The 26,658-nt window shown below is 51.7% G+C and overlaps 1 protein-coding gene and 1 non-coding gene across 2 annotated transcripts in view; one reads left to right on the top strand and one right to left on the bottom strand.

The window, feature by feature from the left end:
* Nucleotides 1–26,658, bottom strand: part of Pald1 (phosphatase domain containing paladin 1) — a 66,692-nt gene that overhangs the window by 18,261 nt on the left and 21,773 nt on the right. The window contains exons 2-18 of the mRNA XM_020162106.2: nt 21,226–21,439; nt 18,599–18,701; nt 17,227–17,406; nt 15,863–16,027; nt 14,791–14,951; nt 14,506–14,581; nt 13,595–13,746; nt 13,138–13,237; nt 12,817–12,921; nt 11,034–11,129; nt 10,438–10,566; nt 9,917–10,033; nt 9,679–9,834; nt 9,155–9,337; nt 8,016–8,156; nt 7,766–7,837; nt 4,634–4,774 (exon numbers count right to left, since the gene is read on the bottom strand). Coding sequence (XP_020017695.1) covers nt 4,634–4,774; nt 7,766–7,837; nt 8,016–8,156; nt 9,155–9,337; nt 9,679–9,834; nt 9,917–10,033; nt 10,438–10,566; nt 11,034–11,129; nt 12,817–12,921; nt 13,138–13,237; nt 13,595–13,746; nt 14,506–14,581; nt 14,791–14,951; nt 15,863–16,027; nt 17,227–17,406; nt 18,599–18,701; nt 21,226–21,410 — 2,262 coding nt within the window. The 5' untranslated portion in view covers nt 21,411–21,439. The remainder of the gene's footprint in view (nt 1–4,633; nt 4,775–7,765; nt 7,838–8,015; nt 8,157–9,154; nt 9,338–9,678; nt 9,835–9,916; nt 10,034–10,437; nt 10,567–11,033; nt 11,130–12,816; nt 12,922–13,137; nt 13,238–13,594; nt 13,747–14,505; nt 14,582–14,790; nt 14,952–15,862; nt 16,028–17,226; nt 17,407–18,598; nt 18,702–21,225; nt 21,440–26,658) is intronic.
* LOC141425285 (small nucleolar RNA SNORA70) lies at nt 24,949–25,084 on the top strand. The gene has a single exon (XR_012450356.1). It is a non-coding gene; the product is annotated as a small nucleolar RNA SNORA70 (small nucleolar RNA).

The raw sequence follows: 26,658 nt of genomic DNA, 5'->3' as shown, positions 1-26,658 counted from the left end.
AAGAAAGAAAGATACAGACAATATCTCTTATGAACAGAGACAAAAAAAAAACATCCTCAGCAAAATACAAGCAAACCAAATCCAGCAATATAAAAAGAACTAACACTATATGTTAGTAGGATTTATTCCAGGAATGCAAGGTTTGTTTAATGACAAAAAATTATATGCTTGACCCAGGTGCCAGCTCACACCTGTAATCCTAGCTACTTGGGAGGCTGAGATCAGGAGGATTGGTTTAGGCCAGCCCAGGCAAAAACTCTGGTGAAATCCCTTCTCAACAGAAAAAAAAGGTTGGCACGGTAGCATCCACCATTCACCCCAGCAACAGCAGGAAATCTAAAGTAGGAAGATCGTGGTCCAGGGTGGCCTTGGCAAAAAGCAAGACCCTATCTCCAAAATGGCCAGAACGAAAAAGGACAGTAGGTAACACTCAAGTGGTAGAACACCTGCCTCACAAATCTGAGGCCCTGAATTCAAACCCTAGTATCACCAAAAAATTTAAAAATTAAAAAAAAAGACAGACAATAACCAGTGTTGGCAAGGATAGATAAACTGTAATATTCACACACAACTGGAGGGAATGCAAAATGGTGCCACGACTTTGGAAAACAGCCTGGCAATTCCTCGAAATGTTAAACTCAGAATTACCATATAATTCAGCAATTTGATTTTCATCTATACTTCCTGGTTTGTAACTCCCACCACAAGGCAGGCTATAGAAACTACAATTTCTTCCCAAAATTCTGTAATTTTCCCATAAAGAAATTCCCTAACCTACCCATGATAGGCAGCAGATTCTAAGCCCCTCCTCATTCCAGAGGGCTGGCATCCCATACTATGGAGAGAGGGCGAGGCTAAAAACACCAAATAGACCAGCCTTGCTGGTTTCCCCACCTAGCCTGTTAGCAATGATACGTGTGCAATGAAATTCCAAAAGTACAGAGCTTGGAGCTTCTGCACAGCTGAATGTACGGAGGGTTCAGGAGGGTGATGCTCCCAGAGAGGTACTGGAAGCTCCACACCCCTTCTCCCATATCTCAACTTTGAGGTTTTTTTTTTCTTTGGTAATACTGGGGTTTGAACCCAGGTTTCATGCTTGCTAGACTCAGCCCTTTTGCTTTGGATATTTTTCAGGTAGGGTCTCACAGTTTTGCCTAAGCTGACCTGGACCAAGATCTCCCCACTTACGTCCATGTAGCTGGGATAACAGACACAAACCACCATGCCCAGCTTTTGCTGTTGTTGTTGAAATGGGGTCTCCCTTATTTTTTACCCCCTGAGCTGGTCTCAAATCAAGATTCTCCCAATCTTTACCTCCCAAGTAGCAAGGATTACAGGCATGAGCTACTGTGCCACTAGAAATATTCTTTATAATTAACTAATAAATGTGTTCCCCCTTGAGCAACTCAAGAAAATTAATGGAGCTCTAAGAGGAGCTTATGAAACCTCCAATTTATAGCCAGTTAGTCCGAAGCCCAGGTAGAACCACCAGGGGTAGAGGGGACAGACTTGGGGACTAAGCCCTCAACTTGTTGGACCAGGGACCTCCCTGGAGGGGAGAAACCCACACCTTGTGAGGTCACAGCAGTCTTTGTGTAACTACTATAGTGTGATAGCAGAGAAAAATCAATGTTTTTCTCACACAGATGCACATCCCCAAGATAAAAGACACATATGCCACACAAAAACCAGCACACGAGTTCATGGCAACAAGAAGAAACAACCCACACGTCCACTAGCTGATGAGTGGGTAAGAATAATGTGAAAGTTCACACAATGGAATATTACGGAACCATAAAAAGGAATAGAGTACCCATCCATACTACCACCTGGATGAACCTTGAAAACACGACCTTGACTGAAAGAAGCGAGTCAGAAAGCCACACGCTGCACGATCCCCTCTGTGTGAGCTGCATTAGATATGCCACAAAGTCTCCGTAAAACCCAAAGAGAACAGGCAAATCCACAGAGACTGAAAGGAGATGAGAGGTTGCCAGGGCTGGCTAGGGAAGTGACTGCCAAGGTTGTGAGGTTTCTTTTGATGAACGCATTCTGAACTTGATTGTAGTAATGCCACACAATTCTGCTGCTGTACTAAAAACCACAGAGCTGTATACTTTAAATAAGTACACTGCACGGTATGTGACTCATATCTCAATAAAGCTGTTATAACAAAGACAGAGGACAAGACACAAGAAAGGCCAATCCCCACTATGGTCCCCAGCCAGAAGCATCAGCATCTGCAAGCTGGCAGACATCCAGACCTGGAAGCAGACACTCTGGAGTGGGCCCAGCCATCTGCATTTTGACAAGTCTGCCAGGGGAGTCTGAGTTTGCTGGCTGAGGACTGCTGCTTACTGTCAGTGGCCGCCAGCCTTGGCTGTACACTGGAGTCACATAGGGAACTTTAAAAACAAGACCCATGTGCTGGCCCCACAGCAAATAACCAAGTCAGTCTCTGGGGATGAAGTGCAGGCATGTGTTTTAAAGCTCTCAGTTAAGCTCAGCAGGCAGAGCAAGAGCCTCTCTTCAGACCCCTCTGTTCTTTAGCACTTTCAAAAATCTGACCTAAGGCAGGGGACAGAGCTCAGTGGTAGAGCACTTGCCTAGTACAAGCCCCTACATTTGAATCTCAGGACTGAAAAGAAAAAGTAAAAAAGAAAAAAATTTAACCTAACACAGCCCACCAGGGCCACCTGGTGGCCATACTCAGGAATAACTATGTCTAGCCTCTGGCCCCTCTAGGTGCCCTGGGATGGGGCTCAGGGATTCCCATCCTCCAGCTGCAGAGGTCAGCACCGCCCTGAAGATGGGAATGGGGTGAGTGGGAAGGGGTGGCAGTCCTCACGGGTTCTGCTTCCTCCCTTATTAAACACTCCACCCCAGGAAGGCAGCCAGACCCAACCAGCCTTCCAGCCCTACTTTTGAAGGAGCAAAGTCAACTAACCCACCCAACCCATTTCTGACAATTTCTGACGAAATGTGTCGCAACAAATCAGCTTTGCTGCCTGTCAACTCACCCTCCCAGCCTCTGCCCATGTGGTCCCTTCTCACTCGAAGGCAGTCTCACTCAGTTCTGTGAGACCTCAGCACAAGCCCCCCATGTTTGCTGCTCTTTGTGCCTCCAGTGGGCAGACAGGGCTGCAGAGCCCAAAGGCGGGGAGGGCCTATCAGCTCTGAAGTCAGGGTGTAGAGAAGGGGACTCTGACAGCCTGGCCAGCGTGGTGTGGAGCTATGCTGCTGGGAGGTACAGCTCGGCCTCCCCTTTTAACTAGTTGGCCTCTGGCTGCGGAGACAACTGGAAACCTCAGTTCTGTCTCCACACTCCCAGCGTGGGCTGAAGGTGGAGATGCAAAGCCTCTTGACTCATGGCTGCCACCTGGTGGCGGCATGGAACACTACGGTAAATGGAACCCAAAGGTAATTCAAATGGAGCTTCAAAATACAATCTAATCAATTTGTCCATCTTCAGAAGCTCCTTAACCATCCTCCCTCCCGATGGCTGAAGGCCTATTAGTCTGTGAACTCCTCTCCCAGCTGACTTCTAACCTTGAACAGTCTGATCCCAGATGCCCGGCCTGTCTCCAGCCAGGAACTCACCCTCACCCCAACCAGGGCCTGACCTATGACCCTGAGCCAAGACTGTTCTGGATCAATCCATCCTGCCAGTGCATTCCCAGCTTCAGGCTGAGCACGGGGTGGCCCTCTCTTACAAGGGCCATGGGCAGAAGCTGTCCCTGAGAACTGCTGACCAGTGGAGAACACAAGGTTGGCACATACTGGCCCCTCTTGGCACCACAGGAGAGTTTACCTCTACTCCCATGGCTGCTCCCTCCCACTCCAGCATCCCTTTCTATCCTGGCAGCTAGAGAAAAGCAGAAGTGGGCAGGCTGGCATGCTCCACACCAAGACTGGAAACTGCAAACTCCAACACCACACTGTCCTCGGGTCCTGTAACAGGCAGAGCAGGGGAGGCAAGTGTGATGGAGTAGGGAGCTCTGGGGATGGCAGAGTCCAGGACACACTATTCAAGACAGGCTGAAACCCAAATTTGTATATGAAATCTGAACTGCTATTGAAACCTTATTTTTATAATTTACTGAGGTATTACAGAATAATTCTTAACTGAGCAGACCCCAAAAAAATCCAAATAGGGGCAAGATGACACAGTCCCAGGACAGTACAGACATGGTTGTTAAATACTGAACTGTGTCTCTGCCAAATATCACAAAGCCACTCCTAGGGCCAAAGGGCTCTAGCACCCCACCTGACTCCTGCCCAGGACTCTAGGACCTCACAATCTACAAACTGGACTGTTATCTCCTGGTCCCACAGAGTTTCAGAGACTCATCCTGATTACTCCAAAATTTTGTGCTTGATCCCAGGACCACAGCAGGTATTAAATTCTTTTGTCCCTCCTCCTCCCCACCGCATACATCCCGTGTGCAGAACCAGATGGGAGAGGCTAGGGGCTAGGCGTTTTCATTTCCAGGATCATGTCTGCTTATAGAAGGTGGAAAGGTAACCAAAGGCCAAGGAGGGCCCATGGAACCCATCGCCACCTTAAAGCCACCTCAGTGAGTCACAGCCCAGGCTGTGCACCCCAGAAGCACACGTGGGTCAGGGCACTTACCTGGCGATAGGTGCTGATGATGATCTCCCGCAGGTGGTAGTGCATGGGTGTCATGGTCTCACTGACCGTGTCCAAAGCAGCGTCCACCTCCTTCTTCACACGGTGCCCGTCAGGCAGCAGCTGCACCACCTTCATCACTACCTACAGCCAGAGGAGGGGGCAAATGGATGGAAAGCTGGCAGGAGCCTCAGCACAGCACCAGACTCTCCCCAACCACAGAGCCTACCCCAAACCCCCTCCCCCACCTGCCGCCCAGGCCTGAGACCTGGGACCAACTGCAGAGCCCTGCTTGCCCTCTTCTCAAGCTAGGGGACACACGTGGGGGGTAGGGGAGGTACTGGGCATCAATCAGGCTGCACCCCCATGGTGCTTTTCATTTTTCTTTCATAACCGAGATACTATGGGTTATGCACACAGAAATTTCATTTTGTGCATAATTCTTAACATACAGACCAAAACTCTAAAAAGCCGAGTGTTGGGAATCTTTGATAGCTCTCCCAGTGACCTTCCAGCTCAAAGCCTGGGGGCCAAGTTTCCTTCGGAGGACATAAGTACCAGTATCTTCAGGTGTGGAAATGCTGTCTCAGTCCCATTGTCCTGTAGCCCCCAAGACCTTCCACTCCATAGTGTCCTCCTCTCTCAGATGCCTGCCTCTCCGCTCCTTCCCAGTTTCTCCTCCATACCACTGCCTACGGGGGCCCTCAGACTGGGAGTCTGAACACAACCTCCTCTGCCTCCCTGCTGGCCTCAAGGTCAAGCACAAACATACCATCGTGTGGTCCTCGGGGTCCTGATAAGCTGGGGCCCCACCCTTCAGCCCCACCTGCTTATGTTCTGACCAATCCAAGCTTGACACAGTGCCTGCCCTTTCCAGAACCCCTCCTTGGCACACTTGATCCTTTGACCCTCCCCTCTTCTGGTACCCCCGAGCATCTTCCCATGTCACCTCCTCAGGCTCTCAGTCACGCCCTAAGCCCTCAGAACTGATGTCCATGCCACTGAGTGCTTGCCACTGGACTGTGGGTTCAATAAAGACTAAGCTGATTGCTGGTCTTGACTTGAGTCCAGCTAGGGTGCATCAGGACAGAGGGCACAGGGCATCTTTGGGGCCGATGACAACTTTGCAACACAGGCTCAGAGGTCCACAGACAGCTTATACCCCAGCTTCAGCACCTCTCTAATGTGCCCCAGGGAAATGCACATGGCTTCCTGTGCCTTGATTTCTCCTCTTTAAACTGGGAGTGGTATGGACACCTGCTCTTAGGGGTATGAAGGGTGAAGAAGAGAATGCACTGGCCAGGTGTGATGATGGAGTCCTTGCTATCTCTCCCTTAGGGACCAACATGAAGACTAGAAATTCAACTGGCAAACTCTCATCCATAGGGTCAAAACCAGATATTTAGTTTTCTACAAGAAAACTTGTGCACTACTGGTGGAAATGCAAAATGGCACAGCTGCTGTGGAAAACAGCATGGCATTGCTCAAAAAATAAACAGAATCGCATATGACCCGGCCTTCCACTTCTGGGTGTATGCCCAAAATAACTAAAAGCAGGGACTCTGCAGGGCATGGTGGTATATACCTGTTCCTCATAAGGCTAAGACAGGAAGATCATGAGTCTGAGACCAGCCTGAACTACACAGTGAACAATGGCTCAAAAAAGAAGGAGGAGGAGGAGGAATGTGGGTCTCAAACAGTTATTTTTCTACCCATGGTCACAGCAGCATTCCACACAGTAGCCAAAAGGTGAAAGCAACCAAATGTCCATTGACAGATGAATGGATAAACAAAATATGATAGATTTATACAATGGAATGTGATTCAGGCTTACAAAGAGAAGTTCTGATGCATACTACGATAGCACATGAGCATGAAGACACTGCTAAGTGAAATAAGCTGATCACAAAAGGAGCTACCTAGAACAGCCAAATTCAGAGAACAGAGGTAACCAAGGGTTGGGAGGACAGAAGAATGGGAGTTGTGGGTTATCTGTTTGGTTTGGTTGGTTTTGATTTTGTGTGTGTGTGTGTGTGTGTGCGTGTTACTGTGAACTAAGTCACATTTGAGCCATACCCCAGTCTTTCTACTTTGTAGTTTGTTTTTTGTTTTTCAGATAGGTTCTTGTGCTTTTATACAGGCTAGCCTTGGACCAAGATCCTCCTACCTCTGCCTCCTGAGTAGCTAGAATTACAAGCATGCATGGCCACACCTGGCTGGAAGTTGCTGTTTAATGGGTAGAGTTTCTGCTTTGCAGGATGCAAGATTTGGATGGTGATAATGGTTGCACGACAATGTACGTGTATTTAATGCTATACACTCAAAAACAGTTACAAAGGTAGGGCTGAGGTGCGGCTCAAGCAGTAGAGTGCCTGCTTTGCAAGTACAAAGCACTGAGTTCAAACCCCAGTCCCACCAAAAAGAAAAAAAAAGTTACAAAGGTAAATTTTCTGTTTTGTATATTCTTCCATAAAAGAAAAGAAAAACAATCAGAGAATCAGCCAGAAGAAGGAAGACAGAAGAGGTCTAGAAAGAAGGCACAGTATGTACAAAGGCCCAGAGACACACAAGCTTGGCAAGTTTGAGGAGCTGCATGGAAGTGGGGGCAGCAGGACTTCAGGGAGGGTGGGGGAGGAACATGGTGCAATTGTGCAATTGCCAGTTGGGTAGCAGCCAGCCATAATACCAACTCCCTCCTCTCAGGGTGTCTGAAATGACACATGACGTGTGGCAAGTGCATGATACATGGTGGCTGAATCTGAAATAATAGGAGCTGTCCATCCATGCCCTGAACTAAAGCAGGGGAGCAGGCAGGACAGAGTGAGCCAGGGTTCCCATGCAAGGACGCCAATTGCAGCTGGATCCCAGGCGCCCATGAGGACATAAAAGCTACCCAGATAACAGTGTGGCTGTGGACCTGTCCAAGCACAACCAACAACCCAGCAACAGGGTCAGGTGGGAGGAGGGCTCCAACCCCCCTGTCTCCTATGACCATCTGCCAGGGCCCCAAAGCCAAGCTCTCCCAAACCTTGACTTGCTTATCTAGGAAGTGGAAAGATCCCCCAAAAGCTGCCATCAGGACTCCTCCTGCTCCCTCCCTAAGGTGCCCCCAGGGATCCCACAGGACATACTTACCTGAAACTCGCCCTTGGTGAACTTGGCATCAGGCACACTCACCAGCTCCTCCTCACCCACCTCGGGACAGCCCTGTGAGAGGACAGCTGCTGGGACAGAGCCCCTCCCAGGCCACACCTTCCCCATGCCGTGAGACCCTATGAGTTGGCCTCTGCCCCCCTCACCCACTGCCATAGCCAGTATCCCCAAGCTCCAGTGACCACCCCTCCTGGGCAAACCCCTGTCTTCACATAAGAGGCCATGCACACACCTGAATATGCCAGAAAGCCAGCACAGCCACCACCATGGCAGTCGTGGTCCGGCCCTGGCCACTGAGGCAGCTGAACACAAAGCCTGTGCCTGGGTCCTTGGCGAGGGCAGCCCGCACAGTCTCCAGCAATCGGTCAAAGTCCTGGAGAGGGAGAGGGCAGGGGAGAGCTGGGTGTGAGTCTCGGAATATGCTGCCTAGCTTCCCTGACTCCCAGTGTGCCCCATCCAAACGGCAGACCCTGCAGCTACCCCATGTCAGAAATCACCAGGCTCACAACCTCGTACACACATGAACACATGCATGTGAAGATGCACCCTCACACACCACCACCCTGGGCAGACACAGCACACACAGGGCTCAAGTCATCCCCCTCTACCTCACAGGAGACGCACATGTGTTTGCCAGCCCTGTGTGCTGCATCCTTGTGGACCTAAGCTGGACCCAGCCAATGTCTCTATATGAGGGCAGTCCTGAGCTCAGACGACCACTGCAGGGCATGGCCAACAGGGGGAAGCACATCCCAGGCATCCAGTGGAGCCCAGAGGTGCACAAAGCAGGGGAGCTAGGCGTGAGGGGCTAAGCAGGGGACATAAGCCCAGCATCACTATCACAACCAGTGTGCACAGGCACACAATGACCCCCAGACAACACATGCCAGGCACACACACCACACAGATATACCCACGTGCCTTAAAGACAAACTATACAGACAGCTGCAAACACACACACACACACCACAAACCTAGACATCACATACTCCCTTAAAGACTGCCCAAGACAAGAGGCATCAGACTCCACGAGAGCCTGCACCACACACATATGCACACTCCATGAGGCCACCACACTCCATACGTATCCCTACACACACACACACACACGCACACACACACACTCCTGCAACATGTAATACACATACCTGCAACACACGATTTGGGCACATGGTTTCTAATACATTACACATGTGTGCACACACTTCTAATACGTGATAAATACCTGTGTACACACGCACACATGCACATATACATAACACCAGCAAGGGATGTGAAAACCTCATGAGAATCCTCTGGCCCCACAGTGGAGTGGGCTGCTCTTTCCGTTCTTGACCTGTCCCTCCCAAAAGCCTCGCCTCAGCCCCTCACCTCTTCTCGGGGGGCACAGAAGTCTGGCACAGGGATTCGGTGGTAGATGAGGCCAGGGCAGGTCCCATGGTGCTGACTGAAGACGTCCTGCATGGTGAGGCACTTCTGGAACCTGGGAGCTGCTGGACCCTTCATGTCAGGGGCAGGAAGGCTCAAGTAGGCCTTCAGCTGGACTTCCAGGGCCTGGGGAAGGGTGGGACACAGGGCAGAGGCCACTGAAGCAGCCTCTGAGCCAGACTTGAAAGGCCAGAGTGTGCTGTGGCCATGACCAGTCCTGGCTTCCCAGCCCAATCCTGCCCCCACCCTCAAAGCCTCAGGTCAGAACCATCCCAGAGCCAGGAAGATGACTGGAACGAGGGACCAGGGGGTCTCAAGAAATCAGCCCCACCCTGAGGCCGCCACTCTTGGGGCCTCCCTTCCTCCATGTATACAGCAGGGATGTGACACTCTCTAAAGGCCCTCCCCAGCTGTGTCCTCCAAGACGGCCTCCAAGTCAGGGGCATGCAGAGGGTAGGAGGCCTCACCTCCAGCTGGTCAAGGGACATGGGGGGGCCGGGCCACCGCAGGCTGTGGGTGTGGTCGTCACATTCCAGCACTGCCTCCTCCCTCAGGTTGACCCAGATGACCTGCCGCAGCTTCCTCTTGGCATCGGTCAGGTAGGCCAGGATGTTGCCCAGTGCCTAGTGGGTGGAGGGACCATCAGGGACAGGGACAACCTTTTCTCTGCCCCCATGTGTGGACCAGGGCGTTGGAAGCAGGCACCTTGGCGCTGGGCTGGGCTGTGCCGTAGATGGGCATACGAGGCACACGCCGGAAGTTGGCCACATCCATCTCTCTGACGGTGCTGAGCACATCTGGGGAAACGAGATCATCCTCCTCCTGTGGGGAGGGAACTGAATTAGCCTGGGGCCCATGGCAGCTGACAGTCACAGAGGATTCAAGTGCTGTACACTTGGAGACTCGTCGGCACCCCGAGGAGGACACCTGTGATAGCGCCCATCCTTCAGAGGAGGCTGAGGCTCAGATGCAAGCTCGAAGCAAAGATCCTACAGCCTGGTCTCCTGACTCCCCACTAGTGCTCTGGATGTGAGGTGGAAGGAAAGTACTACAACAGTGGCCAGAGCTTCAGGCGCTTCCTGGAGCCCAAGCATGGCAGATTCTGCTCAGAAGAGGAGCCCACCAGCCCACCAGCGATGTTTCCCCAGCCTCCCAGGAATCTAGAGCTCCATGGGCCAAGACTCGGTCCCAATCACACACTCCCCAGAGGGTTAAGTCACACTCACCAGGGAGCCCTTGGTGATGAGGTCCCTAGGGGCCACGGGCCCCACCAAGCTCAGTGTCACAGGCAGTCGGTACAACTCAGGATGGGCACACAACCAGCGGCTGAAACTGAGGGCAAAGGCCAGGGGGTACTGCAGCCCGAGGCCAAGAGAGACGAAGCATTCAGGGGGTGGGACCATCCTGAACTCTCCCTGCCTACCCTACCGAAGGGGTGTCCCAAGACATATGAACATGGCCCAGGGCAGAAACAAGGGGATGGTAAAAAAGACCAGGATATCTGAAGGGAAAAAGAATCTGAGACTTGGCACCACCCTGCCTCCTCCTCCCCCTCAGGGAAGCAGAGATGGGGACATTAGGCCCTGGAGGCCAGGGGGAAGCAGTGGAGCTTCCCTGGACCAGGCCTGCTCAAGAACCACCTTCCATCTGGGTCCCTCCTGGCTTCTCCCAATTTGGTTATACCCACCTTCCTCAGAGACCAAATATGTCCTCATCCTGCTCCCCAGCTCCACAGGGACCCTGGCCCCAATCACCCTGGGATGGGAAGGCTGGAGGAGCCCTGGGAGCAAGGGGTATGGGTCTGCTCTGCCCCCAGCCCCACCTGCTCATGCAGATAGTAGTTAAACAGGATCAAGTAGAAGTATCGCTCCAGGCTCTGCAGCGCCCTCTGCCGGACCCCGTGCTGGCCACCGCTTCCCTGAGAAAGGGAAGGCAAGAAGTTAAAGAGGGTCTTCTCAGGCTACCTCTCTCCATGACTGGAAAGGCAGGAGTTAAACCTGGAAAATCCCAGAAGTAAGAATTTCCCCTCCCCAGTTCATGATACAGTTCTGCCAGGCTAGAAGTTCTTCTAAGCATCTATCTGTAGTGCAGGGAGAGTGGTGGTGACTAGTGACCACACCAGGTGCCATAGCTTGGATTCAGGGATTCCCTCTCAAGTAGGCACCCAGCCTGGGGACAGGTGCTGGGAGGCTCCTTCGCTTTGCTCCAAGACCACCCCTAAGTCAAGTTCTGTACCCTCTGTGTTGAGGAAGAAAGCATCCAAACCTTTTCCCTTTCTTAATGGAAGCCCTCTTTTGAAAACCAGGGACCTCACTCTGGAAAACAGATATGGTGGCACTGGGGCAGGGGGACGTGATTATAACCCATAATGTAGAGAGAGAAATAGAAGTTCAAAGAAATGAAGTGACTTCCTCCAAATCACACAGCTGATGGCAAACAGGTGGGTCCCACTCTTTCCTAACCCCAATCCAGCATCCTCGGGGCAGTGGGAATATGAGAAGGAACCCCACGGGCTTCCCTTGGAGCCCAGGGTTAATCTGCTGGGTCAGTGCCCTGGAGGGCAAGTGAAAAATCCAAATCAGCCTGAAAGAAGAATCACCCCATTGATGATGGTAAACACAAGAAATGTGCTCACATAGCTGGTGGGATTACGGATGATCTCTTTTCCCTTCTCTCATTTCTCAATTTTCCATCAAGGAATATGGCTTTTCAAAGGTATTGTTTAAAAGTGCTACAGCAGGAAAAGGCTCTGCAGGCTCAGACTCTTTCCACACACTGTGTGGAAATACTCTCAGGCCCCACCTCTTCTCCCAGAGCTGGAGGTACAGTCTGCCAAGCAAGCCCAGACCTAGCACTCTTCCAGAAGCAGCAAACTGGATTAAGTCCCAGTCTTCCCAAAGGAGCTCTAGTTTTATTTGCTGGGAAAGCTTGCTATAGTTTGGATCTTGAAAGTTTGTGAGAGGCCCATGTATCAGGGATTAGGTAGTGCTACTGGAAGATGGTAGAAATCTGTAAGAGGTGGAGCCTACTGGGAGGTCTTTAGGTCACTGGAGGTGTTCCCCCAAAGAGGACTGGAGGGACCCTGCCTCTTCCCCTTCCTCTCTTTTTGCTCCCTGGCCATGACATAAGCAATGTCGCTCTGTCACACACTCCTGCCACAATGTGCTACTTCACCATAGCCCAAAAACAACAGGGCAATACATCACAGACCAAAATTTCCAAAACAAGGAGCCAAAATAAACCTTTTCTCTTTATAAGTTGATTATCTCAGGTATCTCACTGTAGTAATATGAAGCTGACTACACAGGAACCATGACTGTTTGGCCTCTGAATCCAGAGGCCCCAGCGGCCCCACTAGCAGCCCCTCTGTCCATCCTGTTTATTCTGCAGCCAAGGGACCTGGTCAGGGAAAGTAAACTTCCCCTCTTCCATGTCCTTCCTGCAGGCCCAGCACCCCCACCTCTCCTTCCTCTAGAAACTGCTCTTCTGTGGAGAAGCAGCAGTCGGGAGAAATTGGTCTGAAAGAAGCCAGTCACAGGTCTAGCAAAATCAGGTGCAGGGCTCCTGTGAGGCAGAAGTTCTCCCAATGTCCTCCCAGGCCTCACCTGCACAGGGTTCTCTGGCTGGACGCCTTCCAACTTCCTCTGGTTTTCCAAGACTACTTCCTTCAGGTCATGCAACTCTGCACAGGCAGTGACTGCTCTGTCCACCTGGGGTCAGGGACCAGGACAGAGAGGACAGGGACAGGAGAGAGAGGGAGCAGGGCCAAAAAAGATGGTGGTAGAGAAAACAGAAGAGAGAAAAGCAGAGGATTGGCAAGAGAGAAGAGGGCATTAGGGAGGAAGACACCCCCGAACCCATGAAACGAGTGATCATCCCCTCTACTGCTCTTGTCCCAGCTCCCCTTGCCTAGTCCTTTCTCTCACCTCTTCGACCACCTTCCGTCCCTGTGGCACCATGTGAAGAAAGCTCTGGATCACCTGGAACTGCTCCATAGGCAGTGTCTTGGTCTGCAGAGGGGCAGAACTGACAAGGCAGGGGTCAATAGCATTATCAGGGCTCCCAAGGCCTCTGGTGCAGTCCCACTGCCCATTCTCTCCCACTCATGTGGCTACTGGGAAGCACCAGACTATAGGCTCTTCTGAATTTCCTTGAGGGAAGCAAGGGGCACTTCCCCCGTGGGGAAACTGAAGCACAGAAAGGTCAAGTACCTCTCCCTAACTCACCCAGAAAACCTGTGACAAACCAGAAAATGAACCCCAGATGCCTGATTCACAGCTCTGGCTCCAAACCCCTGAATGTGTCCCTATTATCTGGGCAGCCCCATCCACTTCTTTCCTGGTCCCCACAGACCATTGGTTTGCTGGGGCCCAGGCTACTCACTCTGGCTGTAAGGTGGTACCACCATGGTGAAACAGCACAAGGGTGCCCAGGACCATACCCAGGTTGGTCCTGCCCACACCTGACTGGCAGCTGAAGAGGAGGGCAGGGGGAGGCCCGTGGGCATCACGGAGCCACAGCAGGCTGGGGATCTCCTGCAGAAAGATCATGAATGATACCTGGCAACAATGTGAACCAGAAACCCTGAGGCAGGGGACCAAGTCAGGAAGGGTCTCATGGCATCGGCCCATCCCCAGCTCACAGTCTGCATCAAACTGGGGTCAGACAGGAGACTTAGCTTCTTATGGTAATGGCACAGTTCCATCTGCTCCACCTGCCCAGCCATGAAGGACCTCAGTGGGCAGGAGCAGGATGGTAGTGTCTGCAGGGTCTAGAAGTGACAGATAGCCAAGGGCCCCAGGCCTGTACTGATCATCCCTTGTACGGTGCAAGTTAAATAAAGCAATAGAGGTAGGACAGATGGGCCACCTGTCCTCAGCGAATACTGGCAGAAGAGTCTGTGGGACAAGAATCAGTCTCACTACAGACACGAGGAGTGGTAGGTCTGGAAAGGAAGTGGTGTCTCTAAGACCACACAGCCAGCTCATAGCTGAGCAAGGGCCAGAAGCCAGTCCTCTGGAGCTCACTGCTAGACCCTGGCACAGGAGAACATGCAAGTACACGCCTACAGAAAGTGCATATACAGAGACACTGACACAGAAACATGTACACATGCTGCAAAGGGACACAGAGAGATAGTACACCCCGACACACTGGACCCACACAGCATGGAATGAGGCCCTTCTTTGAGAACAGCTAGAGGTCATGGCCACCCTAAGCATCTCCACAGAGACTGACCCCAAGGTACCTGCCCCCATGCAGTGCTCCCTGGCACCACCTCTGCCCCCACTTACCCGGAGGACACTGACAAAGGTATCAAACTGGGCTTCCAGGGGGGCCCCTTGCTCTGGCAGAGGCAAGCGGTGGTACCTGCCAGGATAAGGGAAGCAGCCCATCAGGAAGGCCACCCACCCTGGGCCCCATCCTGAGCCCTCATTCCCAAGCACAGCTGGAAAATATCCAAGAGAGATGAGTGTGGAAAACTCGGCCCAACCTGCAGATGGTGCAACTGAGGCACAGCTAGAGAGCAGGCTCACAGAGGCTGCTGGGCTGGGGCTGAAGGGCCAGCCCTGGGGTACCTGTAAGTGGGCTGCAGAAAGAGCGGCCGCTTGTACACCTCCTCAGTCACATGCACATCGTCTTCACCCCGGATGGCCACAGCATGGGGCTCACCCCGCAGGTCCTCTGTGTTGTGGTACACATGGTACATGTTCTCACTCAGCTGGGCAAAGTCATGGATCTAGAGCAAGGTGTGGAGATCAGAGGACCGTGACCTGCTCTTGACTTGACCTTCAGGGCCCTCTCTGACCATCCCACTGAGCTCTGGTGACCAAGCCACACAAAAGCCATGCACAAGCTTCTTTTCCTCCAAAGGCACTCTTTATACCCTGCATGGGAGTCCTGGAGGGATCAGGGAGGCCACTGGCCCAAGGGCATCCAGTTATGCATAGGCTGGCCATTGAGCAGGAAGGAAGAGGGCTCTACCCAGTGGGTAGCAGGAATGCACTAAGCCACCTGAGTACCAGGTCAGGGCGAGGCTCGGTCAACTGGGAGCAGGACTGAGGGGATCAGAGTGCACAGGAAGCCTAAAAGGGCAGTGGGAAGAGAACAGTCACCAGCAGGCCTTGGGTCCTGCCTGCAGGAGTCTCTGGGCACTGTGACCCATATCCCATTGACACACTTATGTGCCTTATTGGCTGCTCAGAGACCCTGTCAAGTCTCCACATCATGGAAGGGAAGAGGAGAACAGAATACTCTCATGGACAAACTGACAGAGGGGCAAGAGTGACTCTCCATGGTCCCACAGCACACAAGTGACCAAACTTCAGCCTTGGGTCTCCTTGCCTAGCACTCTTCTAACCTTCCAGACCTCTTCTGTATAAGGATGTTGAACAGCAAGAGAGAAGTGGGGTGGGAGAGCGCCAGAGGCAGGAAAGCCAGAACAGGAAGATCTTCCTCTGGCTGCGGGGAGCCAACCTTGCAGCCAGTCACCTGCCCAAGCAAGGCACAAAAGCTGGAGTGTGGACCAGTACGAGCCAGTAGGCTGGCCCAAGGAGCAAGTCTGCAGAGCTGAGTTGCAGGCTGGGGTCTCAACTCTGCTGCCTGAGGCCTGCCAGGGAGAAGGGCCCTACCTCCTCCTCAGGTCCTCACCTCTTTCCGGATGGCCAGCTCTAAGCTCTCTGCCCCAATCCCAGAATTCAGGGCCTGGAGGTTCTCATGAAGGCTCTGCTTGTCTCGAGGTGTATAGGACACAAAGTCCTCATCAGCACGCAGAAACAGCACAGGCTCCTCCCGCACACAGAAGATGACGCACTCCTGACGGAAGGAAGCCATCACCATCATCCAACACAAACATCTGCCCCCTGCCCAATTTCTAAGCCCTTACCCAGGCAGTTCCACCCTCCTCAAGGGTCCAGCACCTGACTAGTCTCTGCAACCTGAATCCTACCCAAAAAACTGAGTTCAGTCCAAATGCCACCTGCTCTTGACCTTCCCAGGCAACAAAACCCTCTCCTCCTCTCAGGGCCTGCAAGCTTTATCTGCATCTCCTGGGTTAATTCCTGATCTGTTTTTAACATTATCAGTGAGTTCATCTTTTCTTCCTGGATGGATTGCAAGTTCCTCACAGGCAGAATCATGTCCTGGTCATTTTCACATGCTCACAATGCCTAGCAAAGAGTCCTGGATAAATCAGGTGTTTGATGAACATTATCTGAAGAAATGAACAGCCCCCAGTAATACAATCATCCATTCACTGAGCACCTACAAGGAACTTATGACCACTCTAGAGGAACTTATGCCCAAACTCGGAAGACAGGGTCTGTGTACGGTTCTCCCTGCATACCAGTCCAGTTCTGGTTCCCTCACGCCTCTCTTAATCTCAACCCAGCCTCTCAACCTTCAACCCAAGTCAACTCAGATGTGTGCTGCCCCGCCTAGGAGCCTGTAGGCATGGCAGCCCCCCAATCCCCTGCCTCATCCTGGAGACAGAAAACCCCATCACATTCAGGCAGGAGAGGGGAGAGTTAAAAACAGGGACTTGGGGTCTAGCTGCCTAGGTTTGAGTTTTGGGGCTCCTCAGGTGAGCTTCACAGCCTTGATAAAGTCACCTTTCCTCTGTGGGCCTGTTTTCCCCCCTGTAAATGAGGCAAGCAGCCCCTCCCTCAGGGGTTGACTCAAGAATTTAAGCATTGTTTGAGACCATCATCTGGCTGTCTCTGGAATTACGAACTGGCCCCTCTCATTGCCCTGTCACACCCCTTGCTTCCTCTGAAGCTCTCAGATTGGGATAGATAAGGGGCTTCTACCTTGGACTCCCATGTCCACGTGAGACAACGTAATAAACGTTTGCCAACCACACTGACCACCCTGGTAATCAAGGTCTGGCATGACCTGGTCCAGGCCACCACCCATCCTCCCCGGCTGACAGTCAGGTCCCTCCAGAGCCTCTGAGGCTGCTCTTCCTCTGAGCGCCTTCCCCCTTTGGGGTCTGGCCTGGAAAGCAGCATGCTCACCTTGTGTCCGTCCTTCTGGAGTTTCTGAAGGACCCGCCTGAACCCCGAGAGGCTGGGCTGTCCCATGCCAAACACAGGGAGCCCACTCCGCACCTGCCGAAAGTTGGGGGCCCCACAGCTCCCTGAGGTGCCCAGCATGTCCATCTTCTCAGTGACATCCCGCACCAGGAAGTAGCAGCCCTGGTAAAGGGAGAGTCACAGGGGAGTCACCCAGAGGATTCAGGAGGATCCTGGTTCTATTCTGAGCTCCAGGGAACAGTGTAGGAAATTAGGGGGGAAAGGCACATGGTCCTGTCCTCAAGTTGCCTTACAGAAAAAAATAACAAAAAGCAGACATCTGTGATGACCAGGGCATCATAAAGTGCAGGAAAAGAAGGCCAGTCCTCCCAGGGGAGAAGCAAAGAAGGCTTCATGTAGGAGGTAGCCTTGGAGCCAGAACTTAGAAAGTAGGAAGAGGCAGTGCAGAATGAAGGTGGCTCTCGGGTGGGCCCACATCTCCCTGGAAGACGATAAATGTCTCTTACTCCCGGGGGTTGCAAATGGAGAAGTGGCCCAAGGAGGGGTCATTTCTGGGGTACCAGGAATAAACCAGAGGACCCCTATCCAAGGGCCTAGCCAGTTCTGAGGATGCAACACCTAAGAGGAAGAAAGCCCTATCTGGCTAACTGTGAGCAGAGAGAAGCAGAAGAGTTGATTCCTGAGCACACAGGAGCCCTAGGTCACCTTCTGCACCCTCCCCATCCCCTCAACTCCAGCAGGACCCACATTCTCGTTGCCTGACACACAGAGACTGGGAACCAGAAATTCCTGTGCCTCCTTCAACAAGTTCAGTGTAACCATCCTGATTATTCATGCAGTCAGTCGTTCATCGAAAATTTACTCTGCACCTACACTGCTTCCAAGCTCTGTTCTAGGCCTCAGGCTTGCAGCAGCGAACAAGCCCTCATGGACTTTACTTTCTAGGAGACCTCTAGAGGGAAGAAAAAAGTTAGCTAAGTCAGTCAAATTCTGAAACTCAGAGAACAAGATGGAGACCCCAGCCTGGGGAAGCCAGGGGCTGGGGTCTCCAGGGCCTAATGACCCCATCTCTGCTCCTCCTGGTTCCCTGAGGAGGAGCAGGAGGCAGGCTGGGCCCAGGCAGGGGGTGGGTGGGGAATAAAGAGCAGGGGCTCCACTGCGGGGAGGAACTGCCCCAGGAAACCAGCAGGTGAGGACCCCAGAGGGAGGTGGAGAGAGTGAGTTGCACTGGCCTTTGTAAAAAGCTGAGTCAGTGAAGGAGACAGAGAAGGGAAAAGTGGAGAACAGGAGGAAGGAGGCCAAGAGGAGGCAGGGAGAGGCAGAGAGAAGCTGGGAGGGCGGGGCCTGCCCTCACCTGCACCAGGTAATGCTCAGGGGTGGAGTCGGAGAGCCGGCCTAGCCTGTAATGGGCCTTGAGCAGGTCATCGTGAATCTGGAACTCCTCCTTGCAATTATACCTGCCAGGGACAGAGTGGAAACCAAGCCAAACCTGTGAGGTCAGGGTCTCCACCACCCTTGCCACAGCCCACAGAAAGGCCACCCTCCATGTGACTGCCCATTTGTGACAAAGACTGCCTGTCCTCCCCCAAGAGTCACTCTTCCATTCTTCCTCAAACAGAATCCACCCAGACTACATTTCCTAGCCTCCCTTGTAGCTAGTTGTGGTTATGTGATTAAGTTCTAGCCAATGAGATATAAGGGAACATGATATGAGTAAATCCTGGGCCAATCCCAAAGGGAATGCCTTCTACTTTGTTTTCTGCCTTTCTCTTGGCCAAAATCCAGAAGTAATGGCAGAAGTAGAACACCCATCTCAGACTGCAAGACAGAAGGCACACACTGATGACACTGGGGCAAGACAGAGAAATGAGAGATGACCTTCTGTCTTGATTCGGGCGTCTTGTTTGGGGATTACTTTGTAATGTTGGCTAACCTGGACCCTAATTAAGAAACTGTCATTGGATGGTCCACCTCTCAGATAGTGCCTGGAACAATTACCACAGAGCCAGTCCTGCAGCCTACAACCTGGTGTGGTGGTTCAGCCTGCCAACTCTATAGGATAAATCCTGGCCTTGCCTCTGGGAGACTCTGTGGCTTTGCACAGTGACTCTGTTTCTGGGCACACCTGCCTCCTAGGACTGGGGTAAGGACTGAATACCCTAAGGAAGGTAAGCCCAGAGCCTGGGCACAGTCTCCAGCCCCTCATTAGCATAATTATTATTGCCAGTCATTATTACTGATCAGAGTTTTACCTCTACACAAGGCTGTGTGAAACAGACCCTCAGGTTAGCATTCTGTAGGTAAATGTTTAAACACTCAAGCAGGATGTCTGTATGCTCAAGATACAAAGCCACAGTGCTGGTTCTAACAGTGTAAGACACCCCTCGCAGGTACAGCATTGGGTCCTCTTTACAAAAGAACTGCCCTTAGGGAAGCAGGGAGAAGAATGGGTGGGGCAGAGGAGCACTGGACAAGGAGTCAGGAGACCTTGCCTCCTCTCTAGCTCTGTCTTCATATCACCCTGTGATACTTGGTGGGTAAATCTATCTGCCTCCCTATAGCCCAGTTTCAGACCTAGATCAGTTTTCACACCTGATCTAAAATGCATTAGGTTAAAGTTCTGTAAACCTTTCCGGCAAAAGACAGGATAATAAATACTTCAGGCTTGGTGGGCCATGAGGCTCTGCTGCAGCTGAGTTCTGCCACTGAAGCCTTAAGCAGCCATAGACAACAGGCAAGTAGGAAGGCATGGCAATGTCCAATGAAATGTTATTTACATTACAGGATTTGACCCGAAGGACAGAGCATACCGGTCCCTCTACTGGATGATGTGAAAGGTTCCTTCAGCTCAAAGATAGCCAGCTCCAGGCCATACATACAGCTGGTCAGTGGCTGTTCTGAGCCACACTGCTAGACTAAATATTTTCCATGTCATCTGTTTATTTTGATAAGGAAACAGAGACCCAGAGAGAGAAAGGGACTTGCCCAAGGTCACAAAGCAAAGGAGAGACAGAGCCTGGCCCTGGACACGTTTACTTCCATGCTGCCTTTGAGGTCCAAACTTACTTCTGTTGTCTGCTGGACAGAGATTTCACATTAAGTCCCTTTTATTGGACCTATCTTTCCTCCCCTTATCCTGGGCACAGTGATTTACCATAATTATATTTTCCTGCCAGGCCCAGGGCTAGCAGGCAGGATCTATCATCCTCACCCTGCAGGGTTCCTGACGCTGAAGGCCCCTTCCTATAGATTTCTGCCAAACGCCTGTGTGGGGGACATATTTCATTCTAACTCACTGTGTCTCAGCATCAACAGAGGCAGAGGAGCACGGTGGGCAGAGGCCACAGAAAGTACAAGGCTTTCCAACTCCCCACCACAGGGACCCAGTGCCCTGCTGTCCCCAGGTTCCCGACACCTGCTCCTTCATCCACACTGCTCCATGACCAGACATGGTCTCAGGCCCCTCCTTCCCCTGCCTCCCCTGAGCCTGCAGTGTGTCCAGATCCCTCAAAGCACACTCTGCCTCCTTGGCAAATGTCCCCAAAGGCTCCAACTAGGAGCATACAGCTTTTTCAACTTGAGGCCCTTAAAGAGCCTATTGCAAACCTCAGTTTTAAGCCACAGTTACTGACTTTGAAAGAAAAACATCTAAATTCCATGTATCTCAGTATGCCTATATACTCCTTTGAAAACGTTCAGTCAAAAAATTACTTTCAAAAGGGTGCCCCTCCTTCCATTCCACTTTCTCCACACTCCCTGGCACTGTGATAACAAGGGCTCAGAGACTCACATCAGAGTCTCAGCTCAGCTACCTGCTGGCTGTGTGACTCCAGAAAATCAGCTTAACCTCTCTGGGTCTCAGAATCTTCATCTATGAAACCGAAAGCAATTTGTAACCATTAAGTGTTATGCCACTACTTCCACACGGGTCCCAGGGGCCATGTCTTCCAAGAACATGGTCACACTTCCTCTGCCACTCACGTGATCACAACAGGTGCCACCTTGTTGGGGATGATGGACTTGGCCTTGCTGTTGTGCAAGCTTGTGGTGTGGAAAGAGTGGACACTGAGTGAATGCCGGCCGTCCATCGTGCCGCTGCCCTGGAGTCCCTCAAAGGGAACACCTGCCGAAACCGTCTGCTGGGCTGTGCTGGCTGTTGTACCCATAGTCTGCTGGCAGCCTCAGGACCCCAGACCTGTGGGTGAGAGGGCATGTCATACAGGAGGGACTGGGAAAAGCCACACCAGGGGGCACTGGTCCATCCTGCACCGGCGCCCACAGGAAGCAGCAGCTCTCACCACAGCTGCAGACAAAGACTGGCTTACACCTCCACCCTGGGTCTCAGTCCCAGCCCTACAGGGTGCCTGCAGGTGCCAGGCCCTCTGCAGAGAGACATGAAGACCAGCGTTGGCCCTCAGAGTTAACAATCCCTGGAGAAAATAGGACAGGAAGGAGTTAACCACCCACAGCAGTGACAGGGATAGAGGGTACAGACAAAGACCAGGCCTTCCAGGCTCGGGGAGAGGCAGCTTCACTGGGTGGGGAGAACCAGGGTGGAGTAAGACAAAGTGGATTTGAAGGACTGGATGGGAACAGGATGCAGGACATTCTCTGGGGGGAGGTGGCATTTCATGAATTCCTGTGTCATCCTTGTGCAGGGATCCTGTTCATCTCTCTGTGTCAGTCTAATTTTGGGATAGGTGGTGCTGAAGCGAACATGCAGGAGGACATTGAAGCCATGATAATTTCATGACAGAGGCCACAGATATTCAGACAAAGTAAGCTCTCAGCAGATCACGCATTCAAAGAAAACATCAGAGCCCTGAACTCAAATAAGCACGGTCACAGGGTAAGTCTTCCCACCTGAAAGAGGCCGGAGTCCTCACGGATCAGCAATCCCCTTGCAGGGCTTTTCTCAAAGGACACACTGCAGGAAGGATGGGCCACCTGGCCACAATCCCCTCTGTTGACTGGGGTATTATTTATAAAGATGAAACACTGGGAACCACTTCCACTCAACAGTTGGGGTTTGCTCAATGAATTATTAGAGCTCTGTAAGGTTAAGCAGCCATCAAGTCTATCAGCCTGAATGATGGAGAGAGACATCTCAGAAGGGGGACTGGATGGGGCTGGCTGCACAGCACTGCCCCCTCCACTCTCATTCACCAAGGGCATGAGGAAAGGGGCTGTGTTGGAGGCTCCCTTAAGTTCCCTCTAAGTGATGAGGTTAGAGCAACTTTTATTTCTTCTTTTTGCTTAGCTGCATTTGCTGATTTTTCTCCTCTGAACATGGTGATAAAATTACCCGGAAAAGAGGACTAGGATGTCTTTGAAGAGCTGGGGGACTGTAGGAAAGGAGAGACCCACATGGCCAGAAGGGAAGGGAAGGGGCTGGGAGTTTCACACAGAGTTCCACATGGCAGGCAGACTCATGGTAGCTTCTAGAAATTCAGTGGCCATAGGCCCCACCAAACACTGATGGTCCAGGATCAGAAGGAAAACCTGTCCTGCCAGCACTCCAGCCTCCTACCCCCTCGGAAGACAGCTCTTCTCTGCAGCTTAGGACACGCAGCAATCTTAGCTGCCTGGCAGGGCACGTGTTGTTCCACTTCTTGGGGACTGTGCTCCCCTCCCCAACATCCCCAACGCCCTAAACCAGAGCTCCAGGTCCCCAGACCTCCCTGTGCTGTGCTCAGGCTCCTTCCCCAGAACCACCCCTGGACCCAGAAACTTTGAATGACTGACCACCAGACTCATTCACCCTTCCAGAACCTTCTCAAACCACCGCTGGTTCTTCTCCCCCTTCCACTCAGCTCTGTCATTCCTGAAAACTCCCAGGAGCCACCTGACAGTTCTGTGGACACATGCTCTTTATGTTTATAAGAGTCCCATCCTGGGTTGGCCCTTCGAGCGCGAGCCAACTTCCCTTTCTTTCTCTCTCTCTTTTTTTTTTTTTGGTCAAAGGTGGAAAGAATGAGCCTCTATGTCCCCGAACAGAAAAGCAAGTGACTCAGAGAGGAAGAAGGGCTCCCCATGGACCCCAGCTGGCCCATAGCACAACAGGAACTTTCTTTCCCCTTCACCAGGCTCTGGAGCTCACAGACCCTAAACAGAGGTCACCGAAGTTCCCTCAGGTCCTTCCCAGCAGCCTGGTCAAGGGGACTGCGAGGGAATATTGTAAGAAAGGGTATAGGGACAAAATGATGGATTCACTTGGGAAGGACCTGTAAGAGGCAACAGCTGACCACAGCTGTAGGCTGAGGCCAGGCCAGGACCATTCCCACAGGGGTGGGCTCCAACCAATACTTCTGCCTCTCCCCCCTCTTCCACCCCGACTCCCTGCCTGCCCCGCAGCTCCAGTACTACCACCTTTGCCTTTCCTGGGTTCACAAGCGATGACAGGCCCCAGCTGGTGCCCTGGAAGGGCAGCCAGCACACAATACAGATGTGCACAGCTGCAGACTGCAGAGGCAGAACAGGCAGCAGGGGTGATGGAAGGACAGTATCCTTGAAAACTGAGCCTGCCCCAAAAATGTCCGGAGAAGAGCACAAGCCTGGGGTTTCTCACCCTGAAGCCCTCCCCCTGAAACCTCTTTTAACCCACAGAGTGATCCTCGCAGTTCAAGAATCTATATCCCGTAGGCCACAGGCTGAGGGTCTTGAGCACCTTCTCTTCCCTGGGCCCTGGGGTTCCAGCACATGATCACAGTGAGGGCGCAGGGTGAGCCATACGACTCAAAAGCTTCAGGCGTACCTGGCTCCTATGACCAGCAGTCCTACTGGTCTTGCTACTGCAGTCCACTACCAGTGACAGTGACCACTAGGGCAGGCTCCCTAGTGTCTAATTCTCCACTAGGGGACCTTGAGCTAGGGATGGAGTGGGAATGAGACAAGACTATATGAGGAGGCTTTATGACTTCAGATGGCTTATGAAAAATGATGCCTGCTGGGCACCAGTGGCTCACGCCTGTAAATCCTAGCTACTCGGGAGGCAGAGGTCAGGAGGATCGTGGTTTGAAGCCAGCCTGGGTAAATAGTTTGCGAGGCCATATCTTGAAAAACCCATTACAGAAAAGGGCTGGTGCAGTGGCTAAAGGTACAGGCCCTGAGTTCAAGCTTCAGCACAGGAAAAAAAAAAAAGAATGATGCCTATGTTAGGTAGCTTCATGTTACTGTAACAAAATACCTGAAATAATCAACTTTCAAAGAGGAAAAGTTTATTTGGTCTCACAGATTTGGAGGTGTGAGTCAATGGCTGATTGGCCCTGTGGTGAGGCTGCAATCATGGTAGAAGCTCATAGTAAAGAATGCCAATGAAGAACTTCTGACTGCCAAGCATTTGTCATCTCGTCTCCCATTAATCCTGACCCACAAAAGAGCCACCAACTCTTACAACTCAATAGCAAGTTGGAGATACATATGGGTGTCAAACAAGCATACAAGAAGACATCTGGGATCGCTTGTCTTCAGCCACATACACTAGAATGATAAATCTTAAAAGACTGGTAAGAGTCTGGAATACCTGGAACTCTCACAGGTGGCTGGTGATATAAACATTGGGAAATGGTTTTGTAGTTTCTTATCAACTTAAACACACACTCACCATACGACCCAGAAATTCCACTCTTAGGAATCTACCCAAGAGAAATGAATGCATCCAGAGGAAGATAACGTAGCAACATTACTCAGAACAGCTAATACCCGAGACCACCTCAAAAGTCCACGAACTTTCCTGTACTCATAGGGACCTGGTGTGCAGTGGCTGCAGACAGCAGCCTCCTCAGTAGTGTTCACAGCCTGCTGCTTGTGTGGGTTGCCCTAAGGAACCTTGGAGATAGGTTACAGTGCGCATTTATCTCTGATCTCACACTATCCCAATCTAGGCTCCAGACAGGTATGTGGGATGAGTTTGGGAAGCCCCAGGGCTCAGCGGCTAGAGCTCCCATTGTCCAGGTAATCGTGTCCATCTGCACCAAGCTGCAGAATAAGGAACATATGACTGAGGCCCTACGCAGAGCCAAGTTCAAGTTCCCTGGCTGCCAGAAGATCCACATCTCAAAGAAGTGGGGCTTTACCAAGTTTAATGAAGATGAATTTGAAGACATGGCAGCCGAGAAGCTGCTCATCCCTGATGGCTGTGGGGTCAAATACATCTCTAATCATGGAGCCCTGCACTCATGAGGACTTCCCACTGTGCTGTCCCCTCCTTAACCACCTTAATCATGCTCATTAAACCATCCTGTCCACTTAAAAAAAAAAAAAGCCCGTGAACTGGTACTGATGAACCACTGTGGAGGACAGTGCAATGGGAAAACACTCAGCAACAAGCAGGTCCGCTCTGCCAGCAGACACTCACATGATGAGTCCCAGAAACGTCACACGAAGAGAAACAAGCCAGGCCCCAAAGACCTCACCCTGCCCAACTGCGTGACTACATGTGACATTCTGGAAAAGCAAAACTATAGGAACAGGAAGTGGGGCACTGCACAGGGGTCTGCAGGCACCTTTGGGGGACGCAGCTGCTCTAAGACTGGATGTGGTGGTTGCACACTGTATGTATTTGCCAGTGCTGAGTGAAAACTTTTTTGAGTTTGCTTGTTTTTGAAACAGTCTTGCTATGTAACCCAGACTGTCCTTGAACTCGCCAACCTCCTGCCTCAGCTTCTGAGTGCTGAGATAATACACATGCACCATCATGCCCAGCACACTGTACATACCCATTGTGTGAAATTTGCCTGTCCCCTTCCCACTGTGCTCGCCCTCTAGGCATATCTGCCTACCCAGCTCACAGCTTGGCTGCTATACAGCCTGAGCCTCAGTTTCCATTTCTGAGAAATGGAGAGGCAGCAGCACCTCCCTGGTGAATGGCTGCAAACGCTAAATAATACAGCATTTGCAAAGTTCTCGGTAATGGCCAGTTAGTACTCCATAGAGGTCAGGCATGACTGGACACTTGGGGACACTGACCACGGACTCTGGAACTGAGCTGTACAAGGGCAAGCAGCATCTAACATAGTTATTGAGCACTTTCTAGGGCTGTCCACACTGGAGGTGCTGCAAGTGTGAAGGACACCCTGGATTCTGAGGGCTGCCACCAAAACCAGAGGTAAACACCTTGTTAACAGATGATGTGGCTATCACATCAAAATGATATATGGGGATGAGTGATCTGTGTTCAAAAGCGTCAGTATGTGTATTTCTCTTTGCTATCTTAATGTAACTATTGAAATGGCATCTATTACGGGATCCTGCCATACCACTCTTGGGCATATGTCCCAAGGAATCTAAGTCTGCAAACAATAGAGACACCTGCGCACCCATGTATAAAAGCAGCACTGGTCACAACAGCCAACCTATGAAATCAGCCCAGATGCCCACCAACCAGTGAATGGATAAAGAAAAATGTGGCACATA

Source organism: Castor canadensis, chromosome 7 (genome assembly GCF_047511655.1).
Source record: "Castor canadensis chromosome 7, mCasCan1.hap1v2, whole genome shotgun sequence".
In the NCBI taxonomy this organism is placed as follows: domain Eukaryota; kingdom Metazoa; phylum Chordata; class Mammalia; order Rodentia; family Castoridae; genus Castor; species Castor canadensis.
This window is presented reverse-complemented; position numbering and strand designations above follow the sequence as displayed.